This window comes from Biomphalaria glabrata, chromosome 9 (genome assembly GCF_947242115.1).
Source record: "Biomphalaria glabrata chromosome 9, xgBioGlab47.1, whole genome shotgun sequence".
NCBI classification, from domain to species: domain Eukaryota; kingdom Metazoa; phylum Mollusca; class Gastropoda; family Planorbidae; genus Biomphalaria; species Biomphalaria glabrata.
The window spans coordinates 46,249,005-46,271,643 of record NC_074719.1 but is presented as its reverse complement, the minus strand read 5'-3'; the positions used below and the strand labels follow the sequence as shown (position 1 = coordinate 46,271,643).

The following is a 22,639-nucleotide window of genomic DNA, read 5'->3' as shown; positions in this document are numbered from 1 at the left end:
CATCAATCAACCTAAATTAAAACAACCCCAGACTTAAACGTGCCACCTTCATTTGGAATGAAATTATTACATATTGAAATAAGTCATTTGCAGACCACAATATGGGGTCATTGGTTTTTATATACTGGCAATCTGTGGGAGGCAAAAACATCTTTGATTAAAACAATGTCATATCTCTTTTAGGATTTTACTGATTGAAAGATAACAAGTTATATTACACAAATGTAAACAATGGTCCACGTGGGTATGTTGTTTGGTTTTAGAAGTGTTAGGCATTTTCTCTTAAAATAAAGACTCTCACATCCAGGCTAAAACTTCCTGCAGTCAGGTGATGGCAGTGGGCAGGGTCCAGTACAACATGACCAGGCCACCTTCCATGTACGTGGTATTACATAAGACTTGAACAAAACAATATCTGAACATTGTTAATATCATGTAGACCAACAAGACTTGATAGTGAACAAAATACTTTTATGTTAGGCATTGTAAAACAGTTGGATGATAGTTCCACTGCCACAGATGGTTGCTCTCCTACACGTCTGAGAACAACAATTGTACGTTTTTTTTTCATGATTCAAACAGTGAAAAAGATTTGCATTTTGTTGGCTTCTTTAGTAGACAGTGAAAAGAGAAGTTGTGCCTATGGTGGACTTGGCAGCGCTTATGTCTGTGCTCTATGTGGCAGCAGCTATGTCTGTGCTGGATGTGGTAGCGGTTATGTCTGTGCTGGATGTGGCAAACTATGAAGACCACAGCCAGGGCTGTGCAGCCACGTGAAATACTGTACTCCTTCTTTATCTTTGGACTTGAAAACAAGCCTTACTATTCTTATGAAATAAAACAACATGTATATAGATTTCACTATATAATTTAGATTTTGAACTGTTTTCTTTTAGTACTTTAGAAGCACTTAGTGCAGCGGTTCTCAGCCTTTTGCATATAGTGACACGACATGGCCTAAATTGTGCCGATGTGCTTAAAATCAAATCAAATCATATAGTGACACCTGTTTACAATCCCCCACTCTGCCGCGACCCCCCCCCCCCCCCGACATACACATACAGCAATAGTAGAGTAGACTATAACAATCCATATTTTCGATGGTCTTAGGCGACCCCTGGCAAATGGTCAATCGACCCCCAAGGGAAAGAGGACCCACAGGTTGAGAACCCCTGACTTAGTGGAAGGGGATGTCACTTCATCTGTTGCTATTGCCACAGGATAACAATGTGCCATGTCAACAACAAAAAAAAAAGTTTCAGACCTTGCGATCCATGGGGCAGATGATATAAGAATTATCTTTTTCTGTGGCCCCTTTACTGTTCGCCAACTAATGTCAGGTACCCATTAGAGCTGGGTAGACTCAGAGGCGCCTTAAAGATCCCAAAATGAAAAATCCCAGTCTTCACCAGGATTCGAACCCTATGGTTCAGAAGCCAAGCGCTTTACCACTCAGCCACTGCACCTTTAAAATGCCGTACATGTAGCCTCTCCAAAAAAATACACATTACTTTCTCTTAAAAAAACAAATTACATTAGGTGCTCATTGAATCTTGTTTCAGATGTTCTCTTCAAGTTTGAAGATGATTACATCTTAGCCCAAAGCTCCCACAGGAGGGCATGGAGGTGGCGGTGGGAGAATATGAATTTGAACTCCTAGGGCTTAACCATTGGACACATAATCCCACAATTATTCTGTTGTATTAAAGCAACTAAACATTCTGGATTAACTAATGATGCTTTGACTATTGTGGAAGAAAAAATGAAGTTCTCTATACATTGAAAAAAAATAATTACGAAATAAATGTTCGCAACGTGCTCTCGATTACGGCACGGCACATTGGACAAAGGCGAAGAGTGGAGTAGCACTCATCACAAGAAATCAAGTGACCACAAGGAACAAATGTGATGCAGGCATCTTTGTCCATACAGACTTTACATTGTCGCTGCTCCTTTAACATTCTATTCTCCTCAGCGAGTCTTTGGTTTTCACTCATTGCGCTGGCATCAACTTCAATACTTTGGCTGCTCGTCACCCCTACCCTCCCAGATCTACCACGCTCGGTGAGCTCATCTGTTTTTTGATTTTCACTGACGACGGTGTGACTCACTGACGTCGACTGACTGCTGGCAGAATGTTGGGAGTCAAATATTTCCTCCACTAAAGCTTCCACGCTTGTGAAAGGGTTTTGACCTTCAGAAAAACGTTTAAAAATGACAGTCTGAACATCCTGCCTCTCAAACCCAAGCTCTAAGACTTTTCTCACAACATCTGAATCCATCGGGCTGCGTGTGAGTCCTGTCCGACTGTCAACCTGGTTGAAATCAATAATTCAATATATTATGACTTGTGTAATCAAATAATACATATCAAAGAATATAAATACATTATATTAGTGGCCCAGACATCATCTCCACATCCCAAGTTATGAAGTTCATATTTAACTCCCAGTATTGGACTCATTATTTAAATGCTTAGATTTCCCATTGAGTTCTTCAGAAATATTTGTACAATACATTGTTGCTTAGTTTTTGATTGAATGAGCACTAATCTTAATGTAATGGATATGAATCCTTGCAGTATATCTTATATTGTGATCATTCTTATTCCCGTAGAAGCCTAACACTGTGCCAGGGAAGGCACCACATTAGTGTACTTTCTCCAACTTTTAGCAACTAATTTTTAGAAAGCCTATATCTACTCTATCTGTCTGGTAAAAAGTTTGTATACGTTATTTCTCCCACACCCATTCTTGGATCAAGGTGCAACCTTGCAATTTATTCATTGGCGTAGACAGTACATGAAGCTCTTCAAAATTGATACTAATAGCTGGGAAAAAGTGGCACTGGATAGATCCACATGGAGAGCGATAGTAACTTGAAGGGTCCATACACAACAGTAGAAGAAAGAATGGTGAAAGTACAACAGCGACTGGTGGTTACAGATGCCCAAGCCTGTGACAGCAGCTGTGTATTAAGGATTGGCCTCTTTAGTCACACAAGAAGTTGCAAAGGGAAAAGATAATCTCTCAAGATGTATAATGCCACACGCAGTAAAAAATTGACCAATTAATTATTAGTAATTAATTATTTTGTTTGATATTCAATAAAGGAAATATTTTCTACATTATAGAGTGATAAATTGCAAGTGCAGAGTTCTTTCTCTTTGATAAGCTTTGTTTTTTTTTTTTTTTAAAAAGGATTTTTTTTTTATTTTGCTTGTTAATTTTATAATCAAAGTATTCATATTCATAGCAAAGGAATAGACTTAATAAATCAATTGACACAAAGAATGAACTTATTTTTTTTTAGTTAAAAAAAACAACAAAAAACCTAAAGATGCAACAAAAAAAAAACCCAAACAAACTTTATGATTGTGTAGGCCTTTAAAGACACGATTTTTAAACACCTGAACAGGGGAGTTAAAAAAAAAGGTTGAACATGATCAGAAGAAGAAGTCATTTCGGATCAAACTGAATCTTTCCTTTCTAGAACTGACCTTGCTGAGAGCATCCTGGTTGTAGTACCACTTCTTCCCATCATTGTACAGAACCACAATATCTTCATCACTGTCAATCTGAACCACTTTGCCGTTGAGATTGATATACTGTCAAAAAAAACAACAACAAAAAAACTGCTAACGTTTACTTGGCTGTTACTCAAAGTCGACATTAAATACAAAGTTTAAATGTGTAAAGGTTAGTGTCAAGTACATGGTTATGTGTAGAAGTTCGTTATCTTCTGTCGTTATTCAACTTTCCTACTACACTATGGCCAAATTTTGATTCACGGTGCGCCCGCTGCGGGGAAGAAGAGGAAACCGTGCCTCATATTCTGTTTGACTGCCCCAGACTTGCTGATCTCCGTCTCGACAGGTCTGGGAAACCCAAAATTCTCGACCTGTATGGCGACATTTATGCACTAAACAAGACAGCAGGGTTTCTGTCCAGGGCTTTTGCAAGAGAGGATTTGAGCCTCTCAAGCCCTCACTCTAATGGAGTTTGATGATGATGACTACTCTATGACTCAGGTTTCATGACACAAATTGTCTATCTATATGCAAGAATAATTAGTATGGTCTTACCTCAGCCATATCATCAATCCAGCCTCCATGATTGTCCTGAAGAATTTTCAGCAAGTCCACATCAAAACAACATCGGACAATGTCACCAATTTGAAACTCACAGGGAGACTTCTCAGTTTTACCTGGAAACAACAACAAAAAACATTTTTCATCTACCTAATTTATTACACTAATCTTGTGTTTAAAAATATACATATAAAATAAAATTATATCTATGCAATGAAACATAAAAAATAAATTACTTATAATTTAAACAAAATTATCTCAGCTGCCCAGTTTCTTGAAATAATTTAGTCTGTTTCAAAAGTTGCAAGATTTCTTTTTATCTTTGGTGAAACAAATAATAAAAAATAATTTATTTTTTTTTCAGCAAACTAATTTCTTAAACAGATTTTAGGTTCTAATTACAAAATAGACAAATTTTGTTGAGTTGATTCTTCCAAATATTATCCATGAATAACAATTGTACATTATTCTTAGAATCCAACTGGTTAATACATTTGACCACCTTTAAAATTATATTTGAACACAAAGAATGAAGTAAAAAGTTGTTGAAAGAAACCAATACATCAGACAAAAAATAACAAATACAACAGAAAAAAACAACAAATAGAACAGATTCAAAAGAATAAAAAAAAAAAACATAGACTATAACAGAGCCATACACATAACTATAAAACAAAAAAATGTAACATTTTTTTATGACCAGTCAAACTTATTATTAAGAACATTCTTAAGAACTAGACCATCTCTCCTCCAACTAGTCTTTCTCTGTAAATGTCAACATTTCTTTTCCCCCCCTTCTCTTCTACTGATGATAAAATGGATCTCAAGTAACTTGATGCTGAAAGTTTTCATTTATTTTTTTTAGGAGTCAATGTTATTGCCGAAGTTCAACTGAAAAATGGGTAAAAAGAGAAAAGAAAAAGTGGTTGGAATGATTTTTCTAATATTGACTTTTTTTTTTAGAAGGTTTAAAAAAAAAAGGGGAAGATTGAAAATTAAAAAAAAATTAATTTTTCCACCACACTATTGATTTTAGGTCAACGTTACTAAAAAAAAAAAAAAAACAACACCCCGATTATGTCCTATATGTGCATGGCCCTTAACAAGATGAAAAACAAAATGGCTCACAATTTTAATGAAGTTTTTTTAGAGCTGCATGATAATTATTTCTTGATTCATCAAAATAAAGGAAAATGTATGAATAAAAATTCTATAATAATAATATACATTCTTCTACTTCTTCTTCAGCGTTCTGATTTTTCATGTCATTCAGAGGATTCAGATCAGTAATCTTATAGTTGAGAATGAACTACGAAGTGGTTTCCAGGTCAGGCAGTTCTCCGTATAGTTTTTCTTCTATAGGAGGGTTCTGTGGGCCAGAGTTTTGTTCAGACCAATAATACACAAATATCTATTATATAAATATGATTATGAGTATGCTTGGGAATTATACCATTCTATGATTGGGTAGAATCTATCAAGATAACGTTTATTAATGAAAGAATAAGAACCATTAATTTATAATACCTTAGATGAGGAAGGCAAATTTTTGTGCCAAATTTAATATTTGTCAACTTCTAAAATTAGCCACTAAAACTCATACAAAAAATAATATATTTATAGTGACTGGTCATTTCCTCCCTGGACACTTCAGGCACTAAGCCTTAACACCATTATACAATGACTAAGAAAAAAATAATTAATTGGGGATAAATGACCGGGGATAAAGTGACTGGGAACCATTATATATATTTTTATTTATATATATATATATATATAGTCTTGATTTTTAACGAGTTATTCACACCACTCATAAATATCGTAAAGGTTCTCAAATAGGTCTTTCAGTATATTAGAAGAAGTGATAACCAATCTGATAAATTACTGAACAGCATATGAGTTCTTTAAAAACAAAAAATGGAATTCGCTTACTTTTAAACTTAAACCAACACTCATTCAATTTATGAGGAATTTGTAAGCAGTGCTATGCAAAAAAAAAAAAAAAAAAAAAAAGGATTGACCAATGTCCAGATTAAAATATATGAAGTCCCTTTCAGCATCTAGAAGTTGTATCCATGCCATAGCAAAAAGGTTCCTACTATAAGGGGGTTTACATGTATGCCTATCAATCATCACTCCCAGATAACTATTAAAATAGGAACTGTGCATTAAAAAGCAGTCTCGATGGGATCAACACAAGAGATAAGATACTCTCAAGAGCTCCCTCAAAGAATTGACACCTATGACAGGGAAACGCTAGCCCTTGATTAGTGATTGGTCCTCATAGGGTGGAGCCATGAATATTGGTGTTTCAAGGCAATGAGGACAGCCATCAGCAAAGAACTAAGATCAATGAAAAAAAAACTACGAAAAAAAAAAAGCAGGAAACACTAGCCAAAACTACCAATGCAATGTTTGCAAAGTAACTTCATCGCCATCTTGGAGTTCATGAGAAATGAGATTCACGACCATCCATTGATAAAAAAAAGTTTTTTAAAAAATTATTATTAAACCTTTCTATAGCGCTACTTTCGTGCTTATAGCATGCTCAGAGCGCTTTTGGTCCAATCTCATTTGTGGACCAGTGTGGGGGGAGGGGGTATCTAGGAGTTGGTTTTCCGTGCTGCCTTTAGGCGCTCAGTAAACACAACTCTGCCCGTGTCGGGTGTCGAACCTCGAGCCCCCTTCTAGGTAGCCAAGCCAAGCCAAGTTCAAACGCACTTGGCCTCTTGACCATGCTTTAATGAAATACACAAAAATGTATTAATCATTTGTGATTATATGAATGTCTAGAGCTCCTCTGCCTTTCTGTGGACAAAATTTAACAAAGACAAAGGTAGTCAACACAAACAACTTTCCTTAAGCAGATGTCATTACTTAGTAAAATCCCTAAATTTAGAACGCCTTCAGGAGAGAAGACTCAAAAGTAAAGTAACAATTATACATAAAACACTAAACCATAATCTTAAAATACAGAAACAAAATCTAATAAAAAGCTCAGAAAGACTCAAAGGTAAAGGCTCATTCCATATGCTAGGACAAATTTTTACAAATACTCCTTCTTCCATAGTGCTATTAAAGGAGCATGGAATGGGTTGCCTGAGCCAGCCAGGAAAACCAGTGACTTGGCAGAATTTAAGTCATTGGTTAACATGCATGACTAGATGCACGACATGTAGAACATAATCTTTTTTGAAGTAACGTCTGTATTTTATAAGATAAGACAAGATAGGTACTCAGCTAGAACAACTATCCTTCAAACAGATGACAGTACTATTAAGTAGTCAACACAAACAACTTTCCTTACTGTAATTATTAGGGATGGGTGGATATTGCTTGTTTGATCATAGAACAAATTCTAAATTACACACACACACATTGTTAAAACAAAAAAGGTTCTCAAAAAAAGTTCTCACCTAATATAGGCAAGTGATCTTTGTAGTAATGTCCACCTGAAGCTGCTGTCTCAAACTTGAGATCCACATGACCTTGATGACCAACTCGATAGGTGTTCTGATTCTCATTGACCCACAGAACTTCTGCTGCACTATTGGCTGATTCCGAGGAGTCCCAAGGTTTTATGGATAGGATTAGCCCAGTGGGTACTACTGCAGCTGAAAAGAAAGTTTCATAGTACCAAAAAAACAATGTTTGATGTATGATTTAAAATTTAGCTTGATTCAAATCTTAAAATGCTGGACATTAACTATATCTTATATATGCTCTAGATTTATAGTGAGAATATATAATAACACCTATGCATCATTTTAAAGTGTAACTTCTATAGAAAAAAAAGGGATAGTTCAATCATTATAAATGTGATAGATAATTTATCAAACCATAATACATGGGGGTGAAGTGCTTGAGTGGTAACAGGCTTAGCTTCCAAACCTTAGGTCCATCTCTGTGAAGACTGGGGTTTTAAACTTCTGGGTTTTTCGGGCGCCCCTGAGTCCTCCCAACTGTAATGGGTAGCTGACTTCAGTTGGAGATAGTAAAGGTGCCTAGTTTTTTTGTGCTGGCCACCTGCTCATTAACCATGGGCCACAAAAACAGATGACCTTAGCATCTTCAGCCCTATATACCATAAGGTCTGAAAGGGGAACTTTACTATTATATATATACATATATATTGTCTACTGATAGGTTCTGCTTCACCTTTAAAGTGAAAACTAAAGCACTGAAGCTGGTAAGATGGCACTAAAGGGGTTGTGAGAAAAGAATACAAAGGTTCAGCTCGGATGTTCAGAAAAAAGGGGGGAGGGGAGGATTCAATCACAATGGTGTAGAGCAGGGGCTCTCAACCCGTGGGTCGCGACCCCCTTGGGGGGTCGATTTACCATTTGCCAGGGGTCGCCTAAGACCATCGAAAATATGGATTAGTATTGTCTACTCTTCTATTGCTGTATATGTGTGTGTGTGTGTGGGGGGGGGGGTCGCGGCAGAGCGGGGGATTGTAAAAAGGGGTCGCCGAGTTTAAAAGGTTGAGAACCGCTGGTGTAGCGAGTATGGAAACAACAGTACTCTGGATCGTCATAAAACGTTTTTAAATTCCTCTCAGCATTTTCCATTCTTGTTTTTTTTCTATACTAAAAGTTGCATTGATAATGGTCATGCTGGACTTCCCTAGGCGTCTCGATAGTCCCGGTTTCATACCCGCTGTCCTGCAGGTGGTTTGGACTAGGAAGTAGATTATCTCCAACTCTAAAGAAGTTCTGTGCTATCGTACTAAGGAACATCCGAAACGTGTAAAACATTTTACAATCAAACTGGATAAGCTCTAGTTTTACTTCTGAATAAAAAAAACAAACAAAGAAATGCTATCCTACCATCCTGGTCTCCCCATTTCCAATCTGGTCCACGTCTGACAACTGCACTCGTAAAAATACCTTGACTCTCCACTTTTGAACTGTCACGACGTTTTGGAACTTTAAACCTTGACGTAGGGGAAAAAAAATCATTAACACCCTAACTGTTTCAATTAAATAACGGCTTATAACTTCATTTGCATTCAAAAAGTTTGTTTTTCTAAAAATGTTAGCATGTGGTCTGGAAGTATAGTTCAGGCAAGGTTCAACAACTCTTCCTGGTTTTGCAATCTCAACATTAAAAATAAACTTGATCAAATTCTAAAAGCTGGTAGTGAAATAATTGGCAAGAATCCAACAGCACTTGGACACATGTTCAAGAAAATACAGCTAAGAAAGCTTTAAAGATTTTAAGCATAAAAGAAAAACAACTGGTTCAGGATTTTAAAATGTTACTATCACATAGGAGATAGTACCGAATAACAATGAGTAAAAAAACAACAACACAGTAATAACTTGGGAATCACATAAAAAGCGGATATTATGTTATTACAAGTTATTAATGGATAAACATTTTACAATTTTGCATCTGTCGATTTGTTAATGTTGACAAATAATAAGTTGTGAGTTGAAGTATGGTTGGAAAATCTTTTATCTTTTAAGTCACTCACTAAAAGTATTTTTATAATTAAATAAATTAAATAAAAGAAATAAAGGATAACATAACATAAAGTTATGAAATTTTTAATTTTTAGGCAGGAATTTTAAAATAAATTTTAGTGAACTTTTGTAAGAACATTTTCTTTCAAATTAAGTTTTTAAAAAAAGCAGAACTACTACCTTTTATTAGACGCGTTGTCATATCTCCAGAATGTGTGTGATAATTCATGCTTGTTGCTATGGTAACAGTGGGAACAAAGATGATAGTCAAAGCATGAAGAGCATTTCCACCTGATGCCTGGTATTGGGCTGGCTTTACATTCATCACAGGCATAGTTTTTGTGAGAAACACCTTGGTGAAAAAGAATCAGACATTTTCACAATCATCACAGGCATAGTTTTTGTGAGCTAAACCTAGAAAATCAGATATTTTGACATTCATCACAGGCATAGTTTTTGTGAGCTATACCTAGAAAATCAGACATTTTCACATTCATCACAGGCATAGTTTTTGTGAGCTATACCTAGAAAATCAGACATTTTGACATTCATCACAGGCATAGTTTTTGTGAGCTATACCTAGAAAATCAGACATTTTGACATTCATCACAGGCTGAGTGGTTAAGCACTTCTGAACCTGGAGTCCTGGGATCTTATCTCGGTGAAGATTGTGATTTTGAGTTTTGGGATTTTTATTTTGGCTGAGTTCACCCAACTCTAATGGATACCTAACTATAGTTGGTGAAAGTAAAGGCGGTTGGTCATGGTGCTGGCCACATGACACCATTGTTAACCATTGGCCAAAGAAACAGATGAACTTAGCATCATCTAACCCATAGATCACAAGGTCTGAAAGGGAAACTTTTATAATTGAACAAATACAAACAAATCCTGATGTAAATGAAAATTTCTTTTTGCAGAATAAAAACAAAACCATTATCTAAAAAAAAGTGGATCAAATTAGCCAAAATACACTGAAACCGTCAAATAACTAATAGTAAATGAAATGGAGTCATCACTCTTAACTGTAATGTACTTGAACAAATTACACACGACATTCAAATCCATTAAAAGAAATAAGTCATTTTAGCTTAAATGACAATCAACTTTAGCTAGGTCAGTCTTACAAAATGTAGCGTCAGTCTGAAGATCCCCATTACTTAATGTTATGGTACTCACCACTTGGGGCATTGTCGAGCACCAGTAAGTCATAGCTGTGGTCTCTACCAAAATGTAGCTTCAATCTGAAGATCCCATTACTTAATGTTATGATACTCACCACTTGGGGCATTGTCCAGCACCAGTAAGTCATAGCTGTTGTCTCTACCAATTCTGTATGTATTTTTAGTTCCATTGTCCCAGATAACAGACACACATTGCTCTGGCGGTTTATTTGGCTCAGAGCTTCCGATGTCTGCCACTGTCCCGACGTAGCCTTCACCACCATCTTGGTTTTGCCACTTCCAATGGGGACCTCGTACTACACGAATACCAGGCTTCAATACTTCATGATTCTGTGCAGCCTGGTCAAAGATCAGGAAATAAATCAATAGCTTAGACCTCAAGAGGTGAATAAGAAACTCTAGCGAGTGTTAAACATGAAAGCACAGCATCATCAGAACTGAAAATGGTCCCAGAAAAAGTAAAATTAAAAAGTAACTGATGCTACTTGTGACATACACTCTATTAGTATTGCTGCATATCCCTAACAGCAAATGTGTATCCCTAGCAGCAAGTGTGTATCCCTGACAGCAAGTGTGTATCCAACTTTTTAGATCAATTAAAGTCTTATTAAGCAAAATAGAATATAAGTCTCAGTTGAAATGTGACAATGTTATGTAGCTTTTACAAATGTTACTGTATAGGTTAATATAAGTTTGATTTGATTAATATCAGAGTATAAAAAATGTGTCACTTTTAGTGACTTTAAAAACAATAATTACCCAAGTCACTGCAGAGATATATCAAATTTATGATTCTCCATTATGATACCCAAAGTCACTGCAGAGATATATCAAATGTATGATTCTCCATTATGATACTCACCACTTCCTTCAGACTCCGGAGAATCTGGCCAAACTCCAAGAGCTTTGCAAATGGTTCTATCAGCTGTGCTTGTAACAAAGAGGTCAACTCTGATTCACTTGCCTCAACATCCATTTTACCTTTAGAGACAAACACAATGCCACATAACTGAACTAGTTCAAGACAAAATATGACTTAGGATTTGTGCTCTCATGCAATGTAGAAATAGATATCTTTTCTTTTTAAAAACTGCACAACCTATAAAATATCTATGCCTTTCATGCAGTGCATTCAGTCTTAGATCATACATTTGTTTTTATCAAGCTGAATTTTTTTTATTTACATTTTTTTAAATCTAAGATTAAGATGGCTTTATCAATCCTTATTGGAAATTTGTTTATATTATTATTGGAAAGCTATGTTCGTAAAGTGCCATTAAAACTAAATCATTTGAAAAAAAAAAAAAAAAGCCACCCATTCCAACTAACATTGAGGGAGATTTTTTCTTGATCTAATCTTGCTAGGGTTCTATTTGTTTTTGTAAAGAATTTAAAAAAAAAAAAAAAAAAAAAAAAAAGAGAGAACAAAATGTGAAGCACTAAAAAAAATTGTGTAGTTTCTCTGAAACATTTTAGTATTTCCCAAACTTTAAATATTAGCAAGTTGTTGTTTTTTTCTCTTCTTTTAAATTTGTTTTACGACATTTAAAAATATGAAAACCCTTTTTAGATTTTTCCTGAAACATTTCTTCTTCTTCTAGCCAGCTTTATTGCTGCTGAGCTGTGAGCTCTTTTGCAGACTGTGCCAAGGAAAAAAAGTGTGCTGTTTTCTTCAGTTGTTCAGCACTGCTGAAACATAAACTTTTAAATATCTCACTGACGTACCTAAAACTGGTAAATGACTTTTGTAATAAAATCCTCCAGAAGCAGCTTTAATACACTTCAAGTCCACATTCCCGTTGTGTCCGAGACGGTAAGTGAAGCCCTTGCCGTTGGCCCAGAGCACTCCAGCCTGAGACCTGAAGCTAGGTTCCCAGTCTTTAATCTCCATGACAAACCCATAAGTTCCTTCACCACCTGTTAGTGCAAGCAATACATTCAATTAATACTAAACATTTGGACAGAAGATAAAGAGTGAAGCTCAGTTCATTTCAATGTAAAACATTTTTGTTTGCATCTAAATCAAGGAATGAATCAATCGAAGCCTTTCTTGAATTAAGTCCATTGACCAATTCACAGCAACACAAATTTCTATAAGTGACATGTGTGAACTTTCACCTTCATTGTTTACATAAAATGACAATGTTAAAGAATCCGCTTGTCAATACTTCATTTTACAAGACTAACAAGTTTTAGGCGGAAAAAAGAAAACTACAATTTTTCTTTTTCTAATCAAAATGATTTTAAAAAAATTAATTTTGTTTTGCACATATTTCATGGTAGAAACTTACTTGGCATATTCTGGTCCAATCTCTTTTGTTGACATGGGGGGGGGGGGGGGGGGGGGGAGAAGTATCCTGGAAGAAGGTTTTATCCACTCAGTAAACTAAATTCAGCTCAAGTCAGGACTCGAACATGAGCCCCCTTGATAGGTGGACAAGTGGTTTATGTAACTCAGCCACACATCTCAAAACAATAAGTGTTTAAATCGAAATAAGATTGTGTGTAACTTTAGCTCAAACAGAAATATTTTCAAAGGTACAACTTTGAATGGCAGCTACCACTCTCAGTCCCAGGTTTAAATCATGGAGAGTAAAATGTTGGGAAGGCACGGTGGCTGAGCGGTAAAGAGCTTGGCTTCTGAGCCAGAGTCCGAATCCTGGTGAAGACTAGGATTTTTAATTTCGGGATTTTCTGGCGCCTAGTTATGTATATCAGTGTGGGCCGTGGTGGCTGAGTGGTTAAGTGCTTGGCTTCCAAGCCTGTGGTCCTGAGTTCAAATCTCGGTGAAGCCTTGGATTTTGAATTTAGGAATTTTTTTAGGGCGCCCCTGAGTCCACCCAGCTCTAATGGGTACCTGACATTAGTTGGGGAAAAGTAAAAGCGGTTGGTCACTGTGCTTGCCACATGACACCCTTGTTAACCGTAGGCCACAGAAACAGATGACCTTTACATCATCTGCTCTATAGACCACAAGGTCTGAAAGGGGAACTTTACTTTACTTTACAGTGTGAATTGACACGGTCACTAAGGACCAGGTGAGAAAGCCTTTAACAATATTTATACCAATGCTATCTAGAAGTTAATGAAAAACAGAGGATTTGTGTCTAACTCATTAACATTACAGTCAAGCTTTACATGTGCAGTGACTCCCTAAAACAAACAGACAATCTCATTATGCATGTATTATTCTTGCTAATCATTGAATGGCTCATGAAAAGGACAATCTCTTATGTAAACATCATCCAGACTGAACAAAATTTCCAAAGGACTGAATATAAATGAAAAGAAAAAGGAGGAGGCAACTTAGGACATAGGAAACGTCACAGGAAATGTCACAGAAAACGTCACAGGAAACGTCACAAAAAACGTCACAGAAAACGTCACAAATCTGGAAAGCTATGTTAGCTAGGACCAATAAAACTATTGCTCAGAATATTAACTCTTTTATCTCTGTAATTATTTTCCACGTTCTGACATTTTTTTTTTTCATTTTTCACATTTGTACATTCTACCCTGTTATGATTAAACTTCAATAACATTTTTGTAAGTAATCAGAAAATGTTACTTTTGGTATAGAATTACAAGAGAATGCATGATCTTTTTATTGAACACAAATTAAAGTTTATAAAGCCAAAAATTAATTTAATTTAACGGGGTCAAATCAACGATGGTATCGTTAATTAGGAGAGAAAGAGTTAAAAGTTTAGCATCTGGTTAGGTAAACAATGTGTCAAGGCAAACACAGGATCGGAAACACCAAGGTAAAAGGGCGGGGTTTAAAGGGCAAGTGCTCTTTTCCGAACTTGCAATCCATAGGGGGTAGAGGATGTAAATCTCATCGGATTTTATGGCCGATGGTCAACCACAGTGTCATGTGGCCAGCACAATGACCAACAGCCTTCACCTCCCCAATATATGTCAGGTACCAATTAGAGTTGGGTGGACTCAGAATTCATGAAGCGCAAAATCCCAGTCTTTACCAGGATTTGAACTCTAGAACCCTTGGTTTGGAAGCCAAGTCCTTTACCACTCGGCCACCATGAGAAAAAAAAGAAGACCCTGTCAAAGTTGAGTCAGCAGTGAAGCTAAGGCTACATATTTAGAAAGCCACCCAAAACTTGAGTCTGCCAGAGAGCTGTATGCAGCTGTAGCAATAACATTTTCTGGCTGCAGACAGGATTACGTCAAGTTATTACAAGATTATTATCCCCATCACTTAAAAAAAAAAAAAAGAGAATTTTGAATCTGGTATGACATGAAGCTAATAAATGCGCCTGCAAAGTTGTAGTCTATTTTAGCTCCAATGAACAGATATAATTTTGGCATTAGACAAATGTTTCTACAATAGCTAAAAAGACTGATACTAAAAAAAATGGATACATGCCATCTTGATTTTCCCATCTCCAGTGTAATCCTCTGGACACAGTGGCACTTTGAAAAATTCCTTGAGCTTCACATTTGGGACTTCCTTTTCTAGCTGGAACCTTAACACTGAAACCATCAGAAGGTCGGGCCATTACTTTAGGATTGAAACATAAAACTACTGTTGGCACTTAAATTGTAAGACCACTGAAACATTTTATGATACTTAAGTAGTAAAACCACTGAAACATTTTATGATACTTAAGTAGTAAAAGCACTGAAACATTGATTATACTTAAGTAGTAAAACCACTGAAACATTTTATGATACTTAAGTAGTAAAAGCACTGAAACATTGATTATACTTAAGTAGTAAAACCACTGAAACATTTTATGATACTTAAGTAGTAAAACCACTGAAACATTGATTATACTTTAGTAGTAAAACCACTTAAATATTCTACGATACTTAAGAAGTAAAACCACTGAAACATTTTGGATACTTAAGAACTAACAAAAGTTAGTGTTAGGCCAATCTTCTTTGCGTAAGGCTACAAATGATGACAGTTTCTAGATTTATACCACCAAAAACGGCAAGAATACTCAAACTGGCTTAAACTTACAAATGTTGACTACTCAAGGCCATACATATAAAAAGATCCAAACATCTTGGCCGGCAAAAGAGGAACTTCAAAGTCTGATATTTTTAAAATAATGGTCAACAGAAATACCTAGGACTATCATGTTGTTAAAAAAAACTACTACTACTAAGGTTACTAAGTTCCCCCTTTCAGACCTTGCAGGCTTTAGGGCAAATGATATTAAGGTCATCAGCAAACACTGTCAGCATTTACTTTCTATAAAAGTATGTTAAAGAATAAATCAGAAAGATAAAACGGCAAATGTCCCTTAAGCAAAGCACCAACTAGGAAAATGTGGTAGGCTCAAGAAAAAAAATTCTAAAGGAAAAAATAAGAGTACTTAGAGACAATCAAAACTACTAAATTGAATCAGCACACTATATATCATTTTTTAAATAAAAAAAAAATAGGACGCAATGCCTATAACATGCTTTGACATAATTAACATATAACATTTTGTCTCAGAACCTGACACAACAGAATGAGACAACACATGCTCTAGGGACTAAATATAGGGACTAGCGAGGTTTGCAGAGAATGAAAAAGAGGATGACGACCATGTCCTTCAAAGCTTCCTACTCTTTTGAGAAGTCTGAAAAAGACACTGGCCCAAGAACACTCCTATAGAACAAAATCTATAAGATTAGATCTGCCAGATCTGGAAACCACTGTGCAGTTCATCTTAGATATAAGACTATTAATCTGAACCCTCCAACATAAAAATGAGAACAATTAAGATCTTTTAACTCTAAAATTCTTTTACCTACTTTTAATGTAACCCAATTAGGATATGGCCATAATTTTAAACTATTTTAAAAATATGCAAACCTTTTATTTTCAGTGTTGGTTTCAAATCTCAGGAATGCATGAGAAAGGTCATGTTTATCTTTGTTGTAGCACGGGCTGCAGAGGTCATAGTTTGAGCAAACAGAACACTTCCAGCGAAACCCTTTGATTCCTCTTTCACCACACTCATCACAATTCACACTTGGATGCCGGACACCTAAAATTAGTCGAAAATCAATTTTTAAGTCCAAATTTAAGATATAAAAAAAAATAAAATGAAATTTAAAAACTCTGCTCAGCATTTTAATTATAAAACATCAACCAAGACAACAATTCAAAATTAGAGCTGCTTCAAGTTCAGAGAGATGTGAATTCTTTTTACTGCTGAAAATCATTTCATTATAAAGGAGACTGCAAGTTCAAATCTTAAGACTAAGACTTCTTTATTGATCCTTAAGGAAATTTGTTGTGATTATGTTTGTAAAATGTTTTGTTAAATGTTTTACATGTTTCGGATGTTCCTTCAGAGTTGAAGATAGTTTACTTCCTAGTCCAAACCTCCCGCAGGACGACGGGGGATGGGTGCGGGCAGGGTTTGAACCCTCGACCGTCGATAAATCCGAACGACAGTCCAGCGCGCAAACCGCACGACCAGGCAGCCATCCTGGTTACAAGGACTCTTTTCTCATATAAAGACAACACAACAGAAACATAACACATAAATAGAACAGACACAACATAAGAGCTCATTCAGGCATCTTGTGTGTATGTAGCAATAAATCAGAAAGACCAAATTATTATTTAAATCATGATACCAAGGGAAGTTTTGAAGTCCCGCGTACACCAAAAGCAAATCTTTCATCTTAAAAGGAAATTATAAAAAATGTATATAAATGTAGAATCTATGTTGTCACTTTAAAGTAGTTTCCTGTGGCAAGGAAGCTAATACTGGTGTGAGTGTGTAAACAGTAAACAGAGAGTTCATGCATTATTGCAGTTTTAAGTATTTGCATTAATTAGTGAAATAATCTTGCCAACTAGAGGCTGGTGTGGACAGTATTGAAGCACCATTTGACAGTTGTGCTGGGTTGGACACCAATACCATATGAGGGATGACTGCATACCGAAGGCAAACCTTTCTGGTGAGCTTAAAGGAGGATGACATAAAAGAGGTGCCCCTTGGAAGAGCTAAAAAGATCAACTCAGGCATCGGTATTAGTTTACATGACTAGAAACGCTAAATCAGGTTTCTCTTTTATTTTAAGAATATGCAGACAAAAATGCAGATTACAAATATGTAATTTGATTTCCTAGGAGATAAATAGTTTTTAAAATATATATTTTTAAGTTTTATTTCTTATTACCATATATTGTCATTGGAAATACGCCATTTTGGTTTTAAGGCTTAATACTAGACTATCTCCCTTGAATTACTCGCCAACATTTTTCTGTTGCTGTTTTGTCTTTTTAGCAGATGTTAGATCTAATATTAAAATTCATTTAAAATGATAGCATAAGAACAAAAAACTCTCTTTAAAAATTTATTGAAAAAAAGAAGAAACAACTTCATCAATTTATTATTAACATTTTTTTAGACCTTCATTTCAGTAAATACACTTAAAAATTCATAAGTTGACAGCATGAGAACAAAAATCTCTTTAAAAAAAGTTATTGAAAGTTTAATATAGATAAGGGAGATAAATATGCTTAAAAACAACATGGTGGTCAGTAAAGGTATCTGGGCATCTAAACTATTACTGCAGGCATCATTTTAGTCTCACTGGCATACAGGAAAGCAGCTGGCAGCAGATGGCCTCTAAAAATAGCTGGAAAACTCCCACCAAGGTTGCAGTACAGGCAAGACAATGAGGGTCCTTGCGCAGACCAACTTAAGTAGACCCCTCCCCCTCTCTTATAACTTACCAATCTGAGCATTGTCGAGCACAAGGAGATCATAAGCATTCTCCTGTCCAGCTCTATAAGATTTAGACTTTCCATTGTCCCACAAAACAACAGCTCGTCTTTCAGCATTGTGAGTTTCAATCACTGTGCCCAAGTGGCCTTCACTAGTGTCATCATTGCCCCACTTCCAGTCGGGTCCTCTCACCACTCGCAGGCCAGCCTTCATTTGCCCAATCCACAAGTAATACTGTCCTCATAGATGTGTCAAGTGTCTCTGAAAAAAACACGAGATTTAGGAATTGTTATGGAGTATGCGTGTGTGTTTATATGATGATAGTGGGAAGAGGTTAGCGATTGATTGTGAATGATGCAACATAGGTGGCATTGTCGTCACTTGTTCTTAGATGAGACAGACGACTCCAAAATGTGAGACTGAAAGGTTGTGCAATTGTAGTGAGTTAGATTTTGTTAAAAGATATTATTACTAAAGTCTACTACATTTATTTCATTTATCACAAGTTTTGTCATATTATAAATATAGTTCTATAAAACATTTAGGCTTGTTCACAAAAGGAAGTTATTCAAGTTATTTGAAGTTTTATTAGTTAAGATAAATTACGCCTACAACGGTTTAGTTGTCTACAAGCAGTTAGGTGCTACAAGTCAATGACTGGTAATAACAGGCATATAGAAACTGAAAGACTAAGTGACAGGTGCAAGAAAATGAAAACTTTAGCACTCTGGTCCAATCTCTTTTGTGGTGGGAAGGGGGTATCTGGGAGAAGGTTTTCATGCTGCCATTAGGTATTCAGTAAGCACAACTCTGTTTGAATTGGGAATCAAACTTGAGCCCTCTTGATAGGTAATGGTGGTTTTTGGCACTCAGCCACACATCCCACTTGAGAGAAAAATTAATTGATAGATTCAAAGATATAAACTAAAGTGAGGGGTATAGCAGATCAAAAAACTTCTTGGGATATTGGAGATGGATAGATGCTGATGCTACTAGTCATAGACTTCAAAGCTTTTATTTAATCATATCAATATTAAGAACTTTTTTTTTCAGTTTCCGACAGCGAAAAAAATTATACATACTTCGACAGCGAAAAAAATTATACATACTTTAAAATCATTAAAAACTAAACAAAAGTCTTAGATGAGGTCTTAACTAAAGCCTTTCTGCAGGAGATAAGCACCAAAGAAAAAGAAGAGTGTAATATACTTATTCAATTCATAACCTTAGAAACAAGGCTTTACTTCAATAAAACACGACTGATACACACAATAACACAGTAGAGACTGGTCACGATTCACAGACTACGATAATGCGAACACGATTACAAATACTAGCATGATTACAAGCACGGGTAACACACAAGTTCATTTAACGATCACTCCAAAGAGGCAGGTAGATAAAAGAAGCGCTGATCAAAGAATGGACAGGTGTAAATGAAAAGCCACTCTAATCCTGGCAAAATAAGAGAATGGAAAGAGATAGTCAACTGATCTTGTGTGGTGTGGTGTCCCAATGGTCCAAAAACTTAAAGATAGCTGTAACTAAAAGTCTATATTTATGAAGTAGAGATCTAATCTGACACAACCTAGATACGGAAGTCTTTAAATAATATGTATGTTCCTTTTCTTGACTTATGTGTCCAAGACTTAATTATTATCTTAACTTATTCTTCTTGTTTAAAGCATTTAATCTTAAATTCAGAAATTTAAACTGTTGTGTGCTAGCCCAGACCTTCAAAAGAACAGCAAGAGTGGACAAAAAACTGAAATAATAAATAATTATAGCGCTGTTTTCATGCTTATAGCATGCATAAAAGCGCTATGGTCCAATCTCATTTGTGGACCAGTTGGGGGGAGGGGGTATCTGGGAGAATGTTTTCCGTGCTTCCTTTGGGCACTCAGTAAACAAAACTCTGCTCGAGTCAGGTGTCGAACCTCAAACTCCCTTCATAAGATAGCCAAGCCAAGCTCCAACTACACGGTGGCATATCTAGATCTAGATCCTCTTATGCACTACGCAATACATGAAGGTTTTGCATGTTTCTGTCAAGGGCTTTTGCAAGAGGATTTGAACATCTCAAGCCCTTTTTCAATTGAATTTTAAAGAGATGATGATGAATAGATCTAGATTCTACATCTAGACAAGCATGTAAATCAGTGACTTAAACTCTGCTAATATTTTCCTGGCTGATTCACTCAGCCTCAGGCAAACCAGTCCATGAGTCACGGCATGATTGATATTTAGAATTTAAATTAATTCTAGACTACATCGAGAGATCAATATCAAGATCTATAGGTAATAGGATCACCAATATCTATTCCATATCATAAGAAATTTTTTTTTTTTTTTTATTTGGTGTAAGGCACAAATTGTAAGAAATTTCCGTACGGACAATAAAAGATTATTATTATGATATTATCATGTTATTATGTTGTATTTGTTATTGTTTAAATTTGTTATAACATATGGATTTACATCAAGGACAAGATCTAGATTTTAGATTGAATAGATCTAATCTAGATTTATAATTTTATATTAATAGACTTTATATTTATATTTGCTAGAATACCTAGTGTCCTAGATTCTAGATAAGATAGTCTATTAAAATAATTAACTCTATTATTATTCTATACAGTATAGCCAAATAGGTCTACTAGAGTCGACTAGACTAGTAAAATATAACTAGTTAAAGTTTAAACTTAAACTAGAACTAGTACTAGAATAACTAGATCTAAGTCCTAAGACCGCCTAAGTATATCTACTACTAGTCTAGTTGATCCCAATACCACTAAATGACTAATCCCAGCACCACAATAAATAATTCGAACACAATATCATTATTATCATCATCAGATCATGAAGTTGAAGAGTAGTTAGTATGACTAGGTCTAGTATTAGTAATTTACTAATTAGTGACTACATGTGTACATCTAGTCAAATTAGACTACTACTAGTAGATCTAGATTCTAGATTAACTAGCTAGATAGAACCTAGACGTACTGATCCGATAGTCATAGTCACAGTGCAGTGCGCCAGTGGTATAGTCCAGAGATTAGATTCTAGATATCTAGATCTAGACTTAGATACTAAGATCTTTAGATCTTGCCAAATCGTAATCTATAGAGTATAGTATTCTAGTGTCTGTTTGTCTGTTGTTGTTTTTTTGGTGTTACTGTAATGTAGATTCTAGATCGTATATAGGGTAGGTAGGCAAAGTTCCGAACATGTAGATTATGATAAAAGAATAACGGGAAAATCCGCTGAATTAGTATTTAAAAAATGCGATATTGTCTTATCCAAAGAAAATCTAGAAATTTGGGAGAATCAGATACTCTATCTAGATCTATTGTGAAGATGAGCTGGCAAACGAATAAAACAAACAAAAAACAATGATACCCGTATATAGAGTCTAGATAGATTTAGTTAGAGCTAGGTCTATAAGTCTAGTAATTGTTATTATTTATAATAACTAATAGCCTACATTAATCTAGCCTAGCCCTGGACCCTATATTTATAGTTATAGTAGCCTAGATCTATTTAAATTGCCCTATCTATTTATCTATCTATCTATCTATATCTATCTATCTATATATATATATATATATATATATATATAATATATATATATAGCGTCTAGAGTACTCTTGAGTCTAAGTTTGGGCCTAGAGAGTCTAGGACAGGACAGTCTAGGTCATGACAAAATCATGAAGATAATCATGTAGAATGTAGATCTAGCTTTTATTTTCTTATTCTTTGTTATTTCTTACCCTCGTATTTTTGAAACAGCTTCAATGCCGCTTTAAAAATCTGGGATCACTATTTTCTGTTTGGTTGTTAAAAATGACAATGAAAGTGAAACTGTGACGAAATCAATCCCCCCCCCCCCACACACCCTTCGTATTTTGTGTAAAGAATTAGATGTAAGTTTTACAAGTTCCATGGTTAAATCACGCTAGAGTAAAAAAAAAATCAACTAGAGTCTTATATATATATATATATATATATATATATATATGTATATATATATATATATATATATATATATATGTAATTATGTATAACTCCATTAGAAGTGTAATTCAGAATCCATTGTTTATAGTTGATCCCAACCATGAAAAGCTTCGCGAGTCAACCCTGAGGCAAATCAGGAGCTGGCGACCCTAAGGCAGTTTGCAGCACCCAGTGCTA

The 22,639-nt window shown here is 35.4% G+C and overlaps 1 protein-coding gene across 2 annotated transcripts; it reads right to left on the bottom strand.

Annotated features, from left to right (window-relative positions):
- Window positions 1-1,521: 1,521 nt before the first annotated feature.
- Window positions 1,522-22,297, bottom strand: LOC106071830 (E3 ubiquitin-protein ligase MIB1-like). Of its 2 annotated transcripts, none has more exons than XM_056040772.1 (13): window positions 22,219-22,297; window positions 18,457-18,709; window positions 16,576-16,750; window positions 15,130-15,236; window positions 12,468-12,659; window positions 11,605-11,723; window positions 10,838-11,081; window positions 9,739-9,910; window positions 8,920-9,026; window positions 7,507-7,704; window positions 4,085-4,206; window positions 3,500-3,607; window positions 1,522-2,315 (listed from the first exon to the last, which is right to left on the bottom strand). In XM_056040772.1, the coding sequence occupies exons 2-13, from the start codon at window positions 18,659-18,661 to the stop codon at window positions 1,794-1,796; spliced, it is 2,271 nt and encodes a 756-aa protein (XP_055896747.1). In that variant the 5' UTR covers window positions 18,662-18,709; window positions 22,219-22,297; the 3' UTR covers window positions 1,522-1,793. The 2 variants fall into 2 exon arrangements, with proteins under 2 accessions (XP_055896747.1, XP_055896746.1); XM_056040771.1 differs by lacking the exon at window positions 22,219-22,297 and adding an exon at window positions 21,452-21,678.
- Between the last annotated feature and the right edge of the window lie 342 nt (window positions 22,298-22,639).

Bases quoted from the DNA above. Each gene is read 5' to 3' on its own strand.
- LOC106071830 (XM_056040772.1), bottom strand. From the start codon at position 18,661: ATGAAGGCTGGCCTGCGAGTGGTGAGAGGACCCGACTGGAAGTGGGGC. The intron at 15,237-16,575 runs GTTTGCATATTT...TGATGGTTTCAG, and splicing joins ACCAACACTGAAAATAAAAG to TGTTAAGGTTCCAGCTAGAA. The intron at 2,316-3,499 runs GTCAGTTCTAGA...GATTTCAACCAG, and splicing joins ACCAGGATGCTCTCAGCAAG to GTTGACAGTCGGACAGGACT.